This window comes from Pseudorasbora parva, chromosome 4 (assembly GCF_024679245.1).
Source record: "Pseudorasbora parva isolate DD20220531a chromosome 4, ASM2467924v1, whole genome shotgun sequence".
NCBI lineage: Eukaryota > Metazoa > Chordata > Actinopteri > Cypriniformes > Gobionidae > Pseudorasbora > Pseudorasbora parva.
Window position 1 is genome coordinate 35,217,983 of NC_090175.1, and position 16,701 is coordinate 35,234,683.

The 16,701-nt window shown below is 38.2% G+C and overlaps 1 protein-coding gene across 2 annotated transcripts in view; it reads left to right on the plus strand.

Annotated features, from left to right (window-relative positions):
* cntln (centlein, centrosomal protein) overlaps positions 1 to 16,701 on the plus strand; it is a 142,873-nt gene that overhangs the window by 12,254 nt on the left and 113,918 nt on the right. For both annotated transcript variants that reach the window (XM_067441606.1, XM_067441607.1), the window contains exons 5-9: positions 117 to 251; positions 855 to 1,004; positions 6,221 to 6,354; positions 6,435 to 6,597; positions 6,742 to 6,906. In XM_067441606.1, coding sequence (XP_067297707.1) covers positions 117 to 251; positions 855 to 1,004; positions 6,221 to 6,354; positions 6,435 to 6,597; positions 6,742 to 6,906 — 747 coding nt within the window. The remainder of the gene's footprint in view (positions 1 to 116; positions 252 to 854; positions 1,005 to 6,220; positions 6,355 to 6,434; positions 6,598 to 6,741; positions 6,907 to 16,701) is intronic.

Genomic DNA, 16,701 nt, shown 5'->3' on the forward strand with positions numbered 1-16,701 from the left:
ACCCCATTACAGAGACTATTAATGAAACCTAACGCTTAGTCCTGTAAACACTCATACCCAGATTGCTTGTGACTAACGGCTGTCTCTCACGATCACTTGTGTGGCTCTTTAAACAGAAAGTGACGGCACAAGAGCAGGAGATAAACAACCAGGTCCAGCGGTTGCGTGGCAGTGAAGAGGAGTGCTGTCTAATGAAGAAAGAACTGGCAGCTCTGCAGCACAGACTGGGGAATAAGAGTCGACAACTTAAGGTTTGGACAAATTTCCACTGGCACCACTTTTAAAGTGCTGCCTCTGTGCCTGTGACACTGGGAAGGGGAAGGGGGGGGGACTGACAAGCCCCTGGAGGCAATCGCCTAAGGCCTTAAAATCCCTGGTCGGCAGCAGGGCGGGGGTGGTAGCGACAGCAAAGCTCGGAAAAGCAGCTAACTTTCTCAATAAATACTTAATGATGGCCGAGCAGAGGAAAGTGTGTGTATGTGATGTGGCTTCTCCTTAATTACCTTCTGATGGGACTGGCATGATTAATTGATAAAGTGAAGATCTAGGGAGGATGTCTTTGCAAGGGTCTCTCTTAGCAAAGGGAGGGAACGATAGTACGGACAAAAAAAAAAGAAAGGGGCGAGAGATCAGCATCAAAGGCAGGCTGGCAGGACTAATGGGCCTGTAGTGGAGCTATTCTCATTAGAGCTGTCATTAGAGCTAAAGATGGCCCCTGCGCCAGACTACCTGCGTGGGCTTCGGCTTGCCCTGCCAACGCAGGTGAGCTCCAAACCTCTGTCTCTGGCCCTGCCCGCTCTGCCGGCCTTTCATCCCAGCGTTGCGACCGTCTCTCGCTCTCTTTTCCCCGGCAGGAAGCGAGAAGGCAGACACAGGAGTGCGAGGAGGAGGGCAGGCGTGCCCTGCAGGAAGCCAGGCAACAATTAGATGCTCAGCATTCGGCCTCTCAGGCTGAGCTGGAGAGATTGCGGGACCAAGAGGCCGTCAGCAGTTCCAGAGTCAAGGTAAGGTCCCCCGCTTGGCGCCCCGTTCTTTTTTTTTTTCTCCTTTTCTGCCACTTTCTAAGCGGGTTCATGTAAATGAACTTGTCTCACAATGCGCAAATGTTAAATATTGATAGATATGTTCGGGGGGGGTGAAATAATGACTTGGTGGGTTAACATGGTGGGCCCAATTTTGCTTTTCCCCACTCAACAGTGGGAGTGTACCCCGTGCAGCGTGACCAGAGCTGTTTTACATGTGGCCCCGAATCAGTCCTTCCTGCTGTCGCGGTGCTTAGCGACTTGGGCTATAATGACCTACTACAGACGGAGCAGGAGTTGTTGTTAGCATGTTCCATAGGGCCTCATTCAGCATTTGTGTATGTTTAATAGGGCCTGCGTCCTCTTGGGTTGAGTGTCACTCAAGCACCTGTGTGATTACCTGCTTTACATACAGATTTGTGTTCATTACTCTCGGCGGGGAAGAGCAGAGGCAGGTCTGTGTGGACCTTATACTCTAACTAGTCCAATTAAATTAGACTGTAGTGGTGCTCGGACTCTGTCCCCTTTCCTCCTGCGTTCTCTGTCTCTCTCAGTGCCCCTGTCAGCACTGGCTAGTTTTTAATGAGGGCTGGCCCGTGCTCTCTCTGGCCTGAGTGTTTGATGCTCGGCATCTGTTTGCTTCTCATTATCTCCATCAGTTCCTGTGATATGCTGCTGATAGGCTTCCCGCTTTAGTGGCTCATGTTTTACTTTCCTTCTGTTGTCTTTCTTTTGTTTCTTATCAGTTTGTGCAGACTGCTCCCTGTCAAATGGTTCTATGATAAATAAGAGTCTGCATGATAAGGAAAAAGAAAAAAATATTTTAAAAATCTACATCCATTGATATATGATTTTATGTATATGTATATATATATATATATATATATATATATATATATATATATATATATATATATATATATATATATATATATATATATATATATATATATATTAACTGCACAAGTAAAAAGTAATACGTTTCTTTATTCTTGATAAGCTATACATCATTAAGGCCTCTTCACACCAAGGATAACTATAACAATAAAGATACAGTTTTAAAAATCATACTACACGATAACGAAACAGAAACAATATAGTTGGCATAACTTTCAGAATGATAAGTGCTGGAGCAATTTACTAAACAATGCAATAGTATCCAGCTGCAGCCCCGTACACACCAGTTTCAGAGCCCCATCCACAGAACCGGAAGCGAGGGGCGGGGCTTAAACAGTCACGGTTGCGTTATCCATATATGTAATTTTCTTTTGTCAATTATAAGCTGTTGTCACATGGATTTTGATCGGATCGATGTCTACAATATTTAACAACATACTTTTAAATAAAGTCACTTTTCTGTTCATATACTATACGTGTCATGATATAAAATGATCAACATTTTAAAACATAGCCTATTGATCGGGCTTAATATCACTGAATACAAAGACAGTAGTTTATACTTCATGGAAACAGGCTAAAACTATACACAGGTTTTATTTAAAAAATATGAATAAATGAATAACATGTTGTAAAATGTTTTGTTTCCCATTTGACTATAGATATATTAGTATTATTCATCGTATTATTTAATTTACATTCATGTTTAATACTGACAGAAAATAGCCTATGTGATTTAATGTTAATGGACAAAAACTGTAGTTTATTGTTACTTCAACAATACTACAACTTTTTTTATTATTTTAACTGCAACAATTGACTGCAACACGGTTTTATCATAAACAGTGTTCAAATATCGAAGCTGGAGTCTTTAATCTGTCTGATGATACTGAGTTTGTCCAGACGAAGTTAGATTGTTATGTTTTAACGTGCATTGAATGTTGACATCAGTAATCTGAGGCCGTACACGATCTTTGACTGGTAAGGAGTTAAGCGCATCTCCTTCATTTCTCTCCATGCTAATTTTTTGAGATAGGAATTTTGGGTTTTCATGAGCTGTATGCCAAAATCATCAGTATTAAAACAATAAAAGACCTGAAATATTTCAGTTGGTGTGCAATGAATCTAAAATATATGAAAGTTTAATTTTTATCATTAATAATCTAATAATGAACTTTTATCACATATGCTAATTTTTAATATACACATCCGGTGCGCTTGAAGCAACATTGAGTCACAGCAATATTTTATTGAGCCTTTACTTTTCACAGTTTAACATTTTAGTTACCATGAGTGTGAAGAACAATACAATCTCTAGTCCAGTGTTGTGATCTAACAGACAACCGGGAAAAAAGTAACGCGATTTAAAAACCGCAATAAACTCCGGCAAGATAAAGTAATTTTATGCAGTACCATAGAGCGTTATCTACAGATCAAGCCTATTAACAGGAACATTGAATCATCTTGGAGAAAGTCATTGAATCATCTTTTCATTGTGGGGACTGTAGTAACCGAACTTGACACCGTTTGAAAGCTGAATGGAGAATGACTGAGCCGCAGCGGAGGGAAGCATTTACATGAACAGGGGCGATTCTAGCATTTTCATTTATGGGGGGCTCAGCCTCCAGTGAGGACATGGAAGAAAAAAAACTTTAGTTTAGGGTTCAATTCTCACTATTTACTAGTAGCTTTATTAGCATGCATATTAGGTTATTTATTACTACTTATACTTATAAAGCAAATACTAATGTGTTATTCTACATGACCATATTGTACATCTCCTAATCATACCCAGGAATGTATACAGTTTTATTTAATCACTGAGATCCCAAATGTAAGGTAGTTAGGGGCGTTTACATTTAAAAAAATGTTTAATAACAATAACTTGAAAACCATGTCAGTGGGCAGATGTGATTTGATATAGTTTTTCCATTTTCGTCAGTGAATAAAGTAAACATATGGTTAACTGATATTTATATGTTTTATGAATCATTTTCGTAGACACGTTAATTTACTGAAGGCTACCAGGAAAGCTATGTAACTAAGTTTATTAAATGAATTAACAATATGCACACATTCCTTACTAATCTTATGCCCAATACATGAAAGCTGAGCTTTTTTTAATTTACTGAAGGCTACAAATGGAATTATATTAATTTACAATATGGACACATTCATTATTAATCTTAGGCTTATGCCTATTCTGAAGAAAACGGCTTTGTTAATATTTCTTGTTTTTTAATTACATTGTGAGTCACATTACATAGGCCTATTTTCAATTCAAAAAGGGAAAATAAGACAATTTTATTAATTTGCCTGACTATTTTTGTCATTTGTTTATAACATTTCTGACTTAAAGAAGCAGCTGTAAAATATGAAATGTTTAGTTAAGTTACTTGCATATCTCGCACTTGATGTCGAGTCGCGCTGGTAAAATTTACACTCAGCCTCATCAGCTTCTGTGTGAACATAAAGCCTGCCTACTCTGATTGGTTTTCTCAAATATTTTGACATTGATGAGCGCCGACGGACCAATGAGTCTCTGATGAACCCACACACCTCTGTTTCCGTGTTGCTGGAGCCTCCAACCAGTTTCATATGTTTTTAAGGTTAATCACATATTTTTTAATTTTTTAAAATGAGCCTAGTGGGCCTAGATATTTATGAAGTTAGGAAATCCATGTGATATCATTGGAATGTTTCTCTTTTAAGAATGGTATTTGATACAAAGGCCAACAACAACAAAAAAAGTTTGGTCCAAGAAATTAGGGGGTAAAATTATATCTTTATATGACGTATAATCATAATTAAAGGCATATCTTGAGCAGAGAGGTGTGAAGGTGTGCAGGAGACGGAGCATGAATGGGGCATTTTGCGGGACAAAACAGTTGAGTAACACCTTAGATTTGGTTTGGTACAGGCATCAGAATCACGTCTCCTCGCAGCAGATCGTTTGTGTGTGACGGAGAAATTCCTGTCACAGTTTTGACTCCTTTAAACATTTTATAAGCTCTTCAAGAGTTCTCAGCTGGTCAAAATATCAGGCTATGCTCATACAGGGCTGGACTGGGGCAAAAACTTGGCCATGGACAAATCCAGCCCATGAAGCCCACGAATTCCCCCGTGAATGTTTTTGCTAGGGTTATGGGCTTAAAATAAAAATAGATGAATACATAAAACTAGGACAGGGACTTTTCTGACTTTTTTTTTCTTTCTGCCATGCATTTACCATTTTTAAAATTCTTTTTTTATGGCAGCAACTAAGTGCAAATAGCGATAGATGCTATTTACACCAAGTGAAAATAACATATTTTCTTAGCGATAGATGATATATACACTAAGTACAAATAGCTGTAGATGCTATTTACTAAGTTAAAATAGTGATATATTCTATTTACACCATATAAAAGTAAAAATATGATGAAGTTTTTTGCAATGTTTAAATAGTAATTACACGTAATTTATTCTTTATTTTGACACATATATACTATTTGCACCTCAGTATTGTTGTACATTAACAGGATGCAATAATAACAGTGTAAATTATTATTTTTATTTAAATTATTAAATGGATACTGCCACAAAGGGACACTAAAAGCCCTCCTTACACCTACCCCTTCCCAATAAATGCTTTTATTATTATTAAATATTTTGTTTGGCACGTTATTTCCACATTTAGAGCATTTTCTTAATTTTGATTGAAAGTAAATGCCTTTCAGATGTGATTTGTGATGAGAAAAGAGAAGAGCAAGCTCTGCAAAAAAACATACTGATACTGATTGTGCCACTGAAGATGTTAAATCACAAGTGGCTTTTTAAAATGTTGTTTGGCACAGCCAGGCATTATTAGGCGGAGCTAGTGCGAATGGCACTTGCCAACAAGACACGCTATTTGCACTTGGTGTGAATAGACTCTCGTTTTTTTTTATACAGTGTAGTCATTAGTGTCTATAGGGGTCCTTTCTTTGATATAATTTTCTTGTTCTATGTTTTTCCCCCTGCATATTTCAATGACGCGTGCATAAATGCAGACTTTGTCGTTCACAACACATCATTTTGATGTGGCAGACTATTTGTTTTTCAAATATTAATAAGCAGTAAGCAGCTTTCTTTTTTATTCAAAGAAACAATTATAAAAGGTGATGACAAAGAACTTGAGATTTTCTTTTGAATGATTTCACGTTTATTGCATGTTGTAAATGACTGTATGTATGATTTGCATTTTTTAATAAACTGGTAGATGTAGATCAGATAACGTTTCATTGTCTCAGCTGCCAATAAACATTCAGTGTCTCTTTCAGAATTTGGAGGAGGAAGTATTCAGAAGCAGGCAGGACGTGCTAGATGCTCAGAGTCGCTCAACTGCTTTGTCCCTTCAGCTTTCCTCTGTAGAACGGGAAGGAGCTGACAAAGAACAGCAGCTCTGTCAAATCAAGTAAGCAGTGGTTGCACAGATCTGGCTGAGCTTTGATTAACCCTGACCATATGAGTTGATCGTGATTTGTGTGCGTCCAGGCGCGAGCTACAGGACTTGCAGTGTCTGTACAAGCAGAGTGTGGAACATGCAGGAGAACAGGCCCAGCTTATTCAGCAGCTGGAGGGGCTTAACCTGGACACGCAAAGAGTCCTGCGCAGCCAAGAGGAGGCCCACACGGCAGACACCGTCTCCTACCAGAAGGTAAAGGAGCGCATCTGTTGTGTGAACTTAGCGCCTGTCCTCACGAGTGAATGTGGTGCCCCTGGAGGGGTGAACTTGTGTTCTAGCAAGGACTTAACTGCATTAACCGAGCTTGTCCTTCACTGTCTGTTTCTGCTGTGACAGCTCTACAGCGAGCTGAGCGTGTCATACCAGGCCCTTTGGCACAGCCAGGAACAGCTCCGCCAGCGGGAAGCAGCCCTCAGCATGCAGCTCAGCCAGAGAGATCAGCAGATCCAAGAACTCCAGGCACAGCTGCAGAGTTTCACAGCAGCCGCGGGGCACTGTGAGGTGAGTCCGTGTGGGGAGCACCATGACAGATTTACATCATGCTCAATGCCCTTTGTATGCAAAGCAAGCTGAATGAGCACTTCAGCAAAACCACACACCGTTCATTTTCTTTTTCTCCTCTTAGTAAAACCGCATCCATAATAAATGAAATGCCTTTCAGTAAGAGATGAATGGGATGAGATGTCCAGGAGTTTTTGTTCATTTTTGTAAGTCTTCATGCTGTCTGAAAACTCCAAAGCATATGGCTTAACCCTGCTAATGTTAATGCATTTATATGCATATGTGGGTTAGTACGATTTTTTTCGGTTTATTTAAGAAGTCTCTTATGTCACTAAGGCTGCATTCATTTGATCAAATCTACTGTAAAAATTTTTTGATTACATAGGTATGCTCATAAGTAACCTACAGAAAGAATTTTGATCGACTATTGGTTAAATAGTTAAGTCATTTTTAAAGTAATTTTTCCATTCAATATTCAAGATATTTTGAAAACTTTTGCTGCATGTTTAAAAAATAAGCTACACATAAAATTGAGCTTTTGAGAGAGAAAAAAACAGACAAGTCACGTATAAGTTGTATTTTATTATTACATTAATGTAAAATACCTGTAGGCCTAAATAAAGTGGAATGTTTACAAACATTATACACACTATGAACATAGCTATATGCTATTTTAGTTCCCCTCACTCAACAACAAATCCTTTAAATTCAATGCCAGTATTAAGAATAGAACAATAATAAAATATAAAAGTAGCTATAAATCATTATAAGCAAGACACTCGTGTTTGCTCTTTACAGTGTCAGCTACTGACTTGCTTACTCTCATGACACACAGCAACACAGCTAAATGTATTCCTAATACTTTATATTGGACCTTTTATTGAAAGCAGCCTATGTTTACTTTTTGAGACATCCCTTCACAAGTACCCATAAGAGCTGTGATTGTTTGAGGGATTGCTGTTTGTTTTGCAATTGTGATTGTTATGCTGTATTTTTGTCATTCCTCTAGGTGCCACTTGTGTCGCTAAAAGTACAAACTTTATCTTTAAACAGTACGGCATATCATCTTAAGACAAACAAAAGACTATTTAAGACAAATAAGAAACACTATGGCAGGTATCAATTTAAATGTATGCCAGAAGTATTTTTTTTAATTAAGTATAACTTATTTAATATCAGTAGCCTATTATAAATAAAATAAGTAAAATATTTTATTATTTAAAAAATATAATATAAAAAAAATTTAAATACAAGTATTCTTTAAAAAAAAAACAAATACATAGACTATTGATTAACAACCTCGGATAGGTACTTTATTTTCATTTGATTTAGTCTATTTAGTTTTATATTAAATAAAAATACAAATGATTTTTGTTGATCGAGATCTGGCAGCAACAGCACACTTTTCTACTTTGTGGACAGCTTTCCCTGTACATAAAATTCCCCATGTGCCAGCAAAGCAATGAGAACTGCATTTACTTCAAATCAAAACATTCATGTAAATGTAGGTTAGGCCATCTTTTTTATAAACACTTTTTGTTATACTGGTAGAAACACTCTTCACATCCTTATAGCAATCAATAATAGAAGTGGTCTAAATATTAAAACATGTACTGTACTAAACATATATGTTCTGTGGAAGTCTCAGGACCAAAAAAAATGTTCATCCGATCACTGATTTCGGTCTGAATGCATTCTGCATTTGCATACCTCAGCGCACCCTGCTCATGCAGACATCACACATCATCAGCGAGTTCCTTTAGGCTATGCACAGTTACAGATAGACAATCACTAAGCGCCACAAACAAACAGCACACGCCATTGTAAGCATAATTACGTGATGGCAACCCGTGACGTGACCCGTGACCCGGAACTGTTCACATCCTCACACTTGGATTTATGCATTTCTATGTCAACACAAAATGTATCTGCGGCAGTCAGAGCTCTGTAAGTTATTTACATTCATTATTATGGTAATGCAATGTGCTTTGAGACATCAGGTAATTTAAACCCAAAAATAAAAATTAGCCCATGATTTACTCACCCTCAAGTCATTCTAGAGGTGTATATGACATTCTTCTTTCAGATTAATTAAAAACAAAATCAGAGTTATATTAAAGGGGGGGTGAAACACTCAGTTTCAGTCAATCTCATGTCAATCTTGAGTACCTATAGAGTAGTATTGCATCCTTCATATCTCCGAAAAGTCTTTAGTTTTATCATATTTATAAAAGAAATATAGGCTGTACCGAGTCTTTCCGGAAAAAAACGAGCGCCTGGAGGCGTATCGTGTGGGCGGAGCTAAAGAATGACAAGCGCGCAAAGCGGTGACGTCCTCAAGCGTGGAGAAACCCATCTATCTCAGCTAATACAGATAATGATCCACAATCAAATCTGAGGCTGAAATAAATTGAACAGGAGAAACGGCAACATCAGGACGTCCGTCTCTGTGGTATGTAAGTTACTGTATTTAATGGCCTCTCCACATTTCTGTGTGTTTACTCGCAGTGTATGAGGACACGATTCGGTTTATGGACTATTGTATGCGACTAGACCTTAGAAGTAGCAAGCAAAACGGTTTTACACGTCAGAATACTGTAACGTTATACAGAGAACAACAATGGAGTAACCGTTAACAGTTAGCGCATTTGAATGACGAAGCACGCGATCGTGTCGTTTACTGATGTTTACTCATGTGTCTGTAGCCAAAAGCAGAGACATTTGAAGCAGTTTAAGTTAACTCACCGGCTGGTTCCAAAGCAGGACCGAAGCTTTATCGCTGGGACTGCTCCGTCAAAAGCACACTTCTTTGGTATGATTTGGTAAAGTCCTGACAGCAGTGGCGTGTAAATCCATTTTGAGACGCAACTGAAACGATGTTGTGAAGCTTCCCGTCATTTCTGCGTTCAAATCGGTTCAAATGCAGCGCTGCCTTCCCGGAATGCTGTGCTGAAGTGTTGAAGTCGCTCGACGTCACCCATAGGAATAAAGAGAAGCGCGGCGCCACATAAGTGTTCACGGACGACTGGATCTGCACCTGAGAGACTGTTTACAGCGTGCTCTAGTCACGCGCGCGCGCACCCTACCGGGAGAAGAGCCTGTACAGCCCATACAAGGACCTTCCGCTCTTATTAACGTCAAGTAGACCCAAACTCGAAAAAAACTCGCCGAAACTTGTGAGAAACCGGAAGGAGTATTTTTGACACAGAAATACTCCATCAAACGTCCAACATTAGTTTTTGAAACTTTGTCTATGTTTAGGATGGGAATCCAAGTCTTTAACAGTGTAAAAAGCTCAGCATGCATGAAACAGCATTTCACCTCCCACTTTAAATAAGTCCTGGCTCTTCCAGGCTGTATAATAGCAGTGACTTCTTGTTTAGTTTTTGAAGTCCATAAAAGCACGTCGGTGCATCATGTAACTGCTCCACATGGCTCCGGGGGGTTAATAAAGGCCTTCTGAAGCAAAGCTGTGCTTTAGTGTAAGAAAAATATCCATATTTAAAACTTTATAGGCTAAAATGACTAGCTTCCGGCTTTGATGTCTCTTGCCTTTGGCTGGGCAACAAACTCAAGCCCCTCTTCTCCTGTACACCTAGGATGCCTTGAGGGGGAATGGATTGTGGGCTAATTTTCATTTTTGGGTGAACTAACCCTTTAACGTCATCTCTCGCCTTGTGATGCTTTGCAGAATCTGCTGTGTGCGTTGTGTTTTGAAGGAGGTGTGGCTTTAGAGACACTCTGAAGGGAGAGTGGGATCTCATGTTTTCAATGCTAGCTTGCTATTGCTAGCCGTTCTAAAATGGCCTACCTACGCCTTTCAAGAGAGAATGTTACGGAAACCGGTATTGGACTTACAAAGCCTACCTCCCTCATTCAGCACAGATCCAAATGTTTTCATATGTGCCTTTGTATTTGGATGCTAAATTATTATTTATTCTTTGTACTTCACTCGCGTTCCAAAAGCCACGAAAAACGTCATTCTTAATATGTGCAAAAAATGTGCTTGGCATATCACCACAGTGGGACGGTGTTCACGATGAACGTCACAGATTGTACTATGGACTATTTAAATTGAGCAGTGTAACTTTATATATTCAGTTGACTGTATTTTATTTGGATGATGAACAAGCTGTGATGTCAAGTTAGCTATGCTAGGGGAGAATATGTGGTGCCTTTGCGATCACTTGAAAAGAACAGCATTTATTTGAAATAGAAAGGATGCAGTAAATTGCTCAAAAGTGACACTAAAGACATTAATAATATTACAAAAGCTTTCTATTTAAGATAAATGCAGTTCTTTTCGTATTTCTATTAATCAAAGTATCCTGAAATAAAATTATACAAAAGTTTACAACAAATTGTAACTGTTTAGAATGGTTTCTGAATGATCGGTTCAATACATACCTCGGTTTTTAACCACGGTTTTTCGGTTTGGTTCGTTTTTTTTTTTTTACTTCAAACATAATGATATGAAACTGTAATTTTTTGTGAAGAATCAACAACAAGTGGGACACAATCATGAAGTGGAATGAAATTTATTGGATATTTCAAACTTTTTTTAACAAATCAAAAACTGAAAAATTGGGTGTGCAAAATTATTCGGCCCCCTTAAGTTATGCCACCTTTTGCGCCACCTTTTTCTGCGATTACAGCTAGTGTTGCCACGATACCAAATTTTTGACTTCGATACGATACCAGATCAAAATACCTCGATACCAATACTAAATCGATACCACAGTAAAAAAACAAACAAAAAAACAGGTAATATGAGTAATATGACAACAGAACTTTTTTTTTACTAAAAATTCACTTGACCAGCATGTTCCTTCCCTGGTTTCTGACCATTCCCTCCTCTTATTGCTATAATAACTGCATGCCAGTGTGAAGATCTTTACAGAGATCATCATTATTAATCATTATCATTCCCTAACCTTTCACTTCTCAACAGGTTGGGATGACCAAAATCTTATTTTATGATATGAGTAATTTTATATATTTTTTAATGTAATCTTATAATTATAATATAGATTTTTAATTCTATCTGTTTTTAAAAATAAGCAAAAAATGCAAATTACAAACAATATGACAAAAACAGTCCTTTATTTTTCAGCTACATTAGGTCTATTTAACAGTAGCAAGTCAAGAAAGAAATTAAATAATCAAATATAAAACTGCGGAGTCTTCACTCTATAATTTAACTATACACTGATTCTTAATAAATATATTTTAGTTATTTAGCCAAGCATGTGGTGGCTTTGTATTTTTCATTGTTTGCTTAACATTAATCACAGAATATTAGCTGTACACGCTCACTAAAGACATATCTGACTGTGTTTACCTGAATACTCCCCAGACCATGCATTTTTACTTATGTTTGACCATTCAAACCCAAATAATAATCTGCGAAAGAACTGAATGGCGATCGCATGTTCGTTGTCTGAAAGGCGTGTGCGTGCGTTTCAGGTCAGAGTACGGCTCGAGCATGTCCCGCGCCACGGTTTTTCTTCTTATGCGCGCATATTTATGTTGCTTTCTCTGTAATGCGCTGCGCGTATATAGGCTATTTAACTCTTCTACTACTTCCAATGTTTATTGAACGGTTGAAGAAAAGCTCTGCACACACGTCCTCCTGACACCTGCTGTCACACATCTACGCACATTAAGAAATACAGCTCATAGGCACTGTCCTCCTTAAAGTACCGGTACTGATAAAAGTCCATATCGTACCGTTTGTTATAGCAGGGTATCGCAATACTTTTCTAGTACCGGTATATCGTGCAACACTAATTACAGCTGTAAGTCGCTTGGGGTATGTCTCTATCAGTTTTGCACATCGAGAGACTGAAATTTTTGCCCATTCCTCCTTGCAGAACAGCTCGAGCTCAGTGAGGTTGGATGGAGAGCGTTTGTGAAAAGCAGTTTTCAGTTCTTTCCACAAATTCTTGATTGGATTCAGGTCTGGACTTTGACTTGGCCATTCTAACACCTGGATATGTTTATTTTTGAACCATTCTATTGTAGATTTTGCTTTATGTTTTGGATCATTGTCTTGATGGAAGACAAATCTCCATCTCAGTCTCAGGTCTTTTGCAGACTCCATCAGGTTTTCTTCCAGAATGGTCCTGTATTTGGCTCCATCCATCTTCCCGTCAATTTTAACCATCTTCCCTGTCCCTGCTGAAGAAAAGCAGTTCCAAACCATGATGCTGCCACCACCATGTTTGACAGTGGGGATGGTGTGTTCAGGGTGATGAGCTGTGTTGCTTTTACGCCAAACATAACGTTTTGCATTGTTGCCAAAAAGTTCAATTTTGGTTTCATCTGACCAGAGCACCAGAGCACACGTTTGGTGTGTCTCCCAGGTGGCTTGTGGCAAACTTTAAACGACACTTTTTTTCTTCTTGCCACTCTTCCATAAAGGCCAGATTTGTGCAGTATACGACTGATTATTGTCCTATGGACAGAGTCTCCCACCTCAGCTGTAGATCTCTGCAGTTCATCCAGAGTGATCATGGGCCTCTTGGCTGCATCTCTGATCAGTCTTCTCTTTGTATGAGCTGAAAGTTTAGAGGGACGGCCAGGTCTTGTTAGATTTGCAGTGGTCTGATACTCCTTTCATTTCAATATTATCGCTTGCACAGTGCTCCTTGGGATGTTTAAAGCTTGGTAAATCTTTTTGTATCCAAATCTGGCTTTAACTTCTTAATCCGCACCGGATCGTGGGCGGGGCGTCTGACGCAAGTGGGCGTGTCTCTACTTATAATTACTTTTGTTTTATACAAACTGTTCAATCAACTATATCAAACTATGCATCATTTGAAAGCTAAAACACTCAAGATTCATGTTCTGAACTCGTTTTTGCAATAAATACACCAGAGAGGAAAGGGTTAAATTAAATGCTAAAGCAGTGGCTATTTAAACATTAGCATAATGAACGCGGTACTCATCTTTCATCTCCTGACGTTCAGATCAGATCGGACGAATCCACGAAACAACAGCATACATGTCTGTGTAAGAGTCCACTCTTCAAAATGCATCCCACTTTTAATCCAAAACAACGAAAAAATAAGGGGAAAAAACTAAAAATCCTCCGTTGTTTGCATAAGCGTTTTGTGTTAAGAGTAATCAATCATGTCCATTTTCAATGAAATAGCGATTGTAAGCCTTATTTTGACAATCTCCCCTGTACTGTGGACTGTTCCGGTTATATTAAACCCTCCCAGGTCTCTCTCCTTCAATCAAAAGCTGACTAGGACACATAAATAGAAAGGGAGCGCGTCACTGGGTGATACATCTGTCAGTCAAACTCGCCGGTCCTTTGTTGGATAAGCCAGTCAATGCCTAGCCAATGCATAGCCAGCATAGATTTGATTGATGGATGTAGTAACGAATCAAAAGACAATATTTTGCGTAGTTTCTGTAAGAGATGTCGTAAGAAGCATTGGTGAATACCTCATGCTTACTTAGCTGTTACTTAGCGTCGTCTCCACAGTTTTCATTCATCGTATCCAGCGCCTGCCAGTGTAAGCACACATACTTACACACAACGCGCAGACTAAATAAGAGACTGTTTTTATCAACTAAATGAGTTTTTTTTACACTTGTAAATTCTGTAAATAGTTGTTTTAGTTATCAGGGACTGCAAATGCATTATAATTAGCAGTTTATTGCAGATTTATTTGAATAAAAACTACTCTTTACTATTACACAAATGTTCTAATATAATTGGACTTTATTGAAAGGACGCCCAGTCTTTTTTGACATAAAAGCTTACAGAAGCTACATTTTTGAGAGAATCGTCCTCAAATTTTAATCAAAGCATGATCAGACATTCAGTTTTATATTTAGGTTATTTTCAGGGCATAAAAATTAAAATCTAATATTTTTTTCCATAAGGGAATAATAAAAAAATAAAAACGTGAGTCACTTACATGCATATTTCCCCTTGTTTTAATCTGTCCCTATACTATTTGAGTTATTATGACTTTTGGGTAACATAATTTAAAGTGTCTAGTTTAAAATAAGACCACATTTATGGATATAGACCATAGGGTTTAAGAGCTGCAGACATTTTTATTTGGGGTATGTCATTTTTTTATTTATTTCTCAGCACAGGGCGAGGGTTAAGAGGTTAAACTTCTCCACAACAGTATCTCGGACCTGCCTGGTGTGTTCCTTGTTCTTCATGATGCTCTCTGCGCTTTAAACGGACCTCTGAGACTATCACAGTGCAGGTGCATTTATACGGAGACTTGATTACACACAGGTGGATTCTATTTATCACCATTAGTCATTTAGATCAACACTGGATCATTCAGAGATCCTCACTGAACTTCTGGAGAGAGTTTGCTGCACTGAAAGTAAAGGGGCCGAATAATTTTGAACACCCAATTTTTCAGTTTTTGATTTGTTAAAAAAGTTTGAAATATCCAATAAATTTCGTTCCACTTCATGATTGTGTCCCACTTGTTGTTGATTCTTCACAAAAAATTACAGTTTCATATCATTATGTTTGAAGCCTGAAATGTGGCAAAAGGTCGCAAAGTTCAAAGGGGCCGGATATTTTCGCAAGGCACTGTATATATAAATTGGCTCATTGCTATTGACCATAATTATTAAATTATAAATTTTTATAGTATAAAAAGAATAACATCAGTCTTCCTCTCTCTTTTTTTAATTTGAGGGTTTTTTATTTGAGGTTTTGCGCTCCTTGCATACTTGAGGAATTTCAGTACTTTTCTATTTATTTTGCTACAAAGCTACCGCTAAAGATTCACGAACAACTGATAGAATGGCTCCCACAGATCTGTTATTAGACAGTCCATGCTTTAAAGGTGCACCATGTAAACGTTAGCGCCATCTAGCCGTGAGGATGCAAATTCCAATCGGCTGCTCCTCACCCCTCCCTTTCAAAGCACAAAGAGAAGTTACGGTGGCCAACAAAAGACAAAGATGTCGATGTTTGAGAGAGCAGAGAGTACCTAGCGCTCTGTAGAGCATCTTGTCTGTTTAGGGCTACTGTAGAAACATGGTGCCACAAAATTGTGATTTCCCTGTAAGGGTGTAAGGCAGTGTAGGAAGATAGAAACGGCTCATTCTAAGGTAAACTTAAACATAAACAAATGTTGTGTAAGGTCTTTATACACTACTGAAAACATAGTTATGTATATTATATTGCATTTCTGTCAATATATCCTCATAAATATTACACATTGCACCTTTAACTACTCTGTGGACTGGAAAATGGTTAAATGTAGATGAAGTTTTAGTGTGGATTGTTAATGACAGTTTTGCTTGTAGTAGCAATGGTTCAGTTAGTAAGCAGAACTTTTCCCGCAGTTGTTTTTTTCTCAGTCTGTGGTGTTGTAGATGAAGCCAGTTATGTTGTGTCTGTTTGTACACATGTGCCTCCTTACAGTGATACACGCCACATCTTTTCGGGTATAACCAAAAATCCACGTGTGCTTTATGCAGAGTTCCAATGTATTGCTTTGAATTATAAAATTGTGTTTACCGAACACATGTAGCGGCTGCCTTGCTGTTTTGTTTCTTAACTGTTTTACCTACAGACATCAAAGTGATCTGATCAGTTATCCCAAGGTGTAACACAGTCAAGAGGGCTTTCCGTTCCCCACAATAATTGCACTGACTGGGATGTGTATTCTAGTGTAATCTGAAATTCTGTATCAGCTTCTTCCTGAACACCTGTTAAATTCTAATGCACTGGTTGTTAGAGCTTTATTTTAATTTTAAATGTTAGGAATGATCAAAGTGCTGATCAGCAGAGGGAGC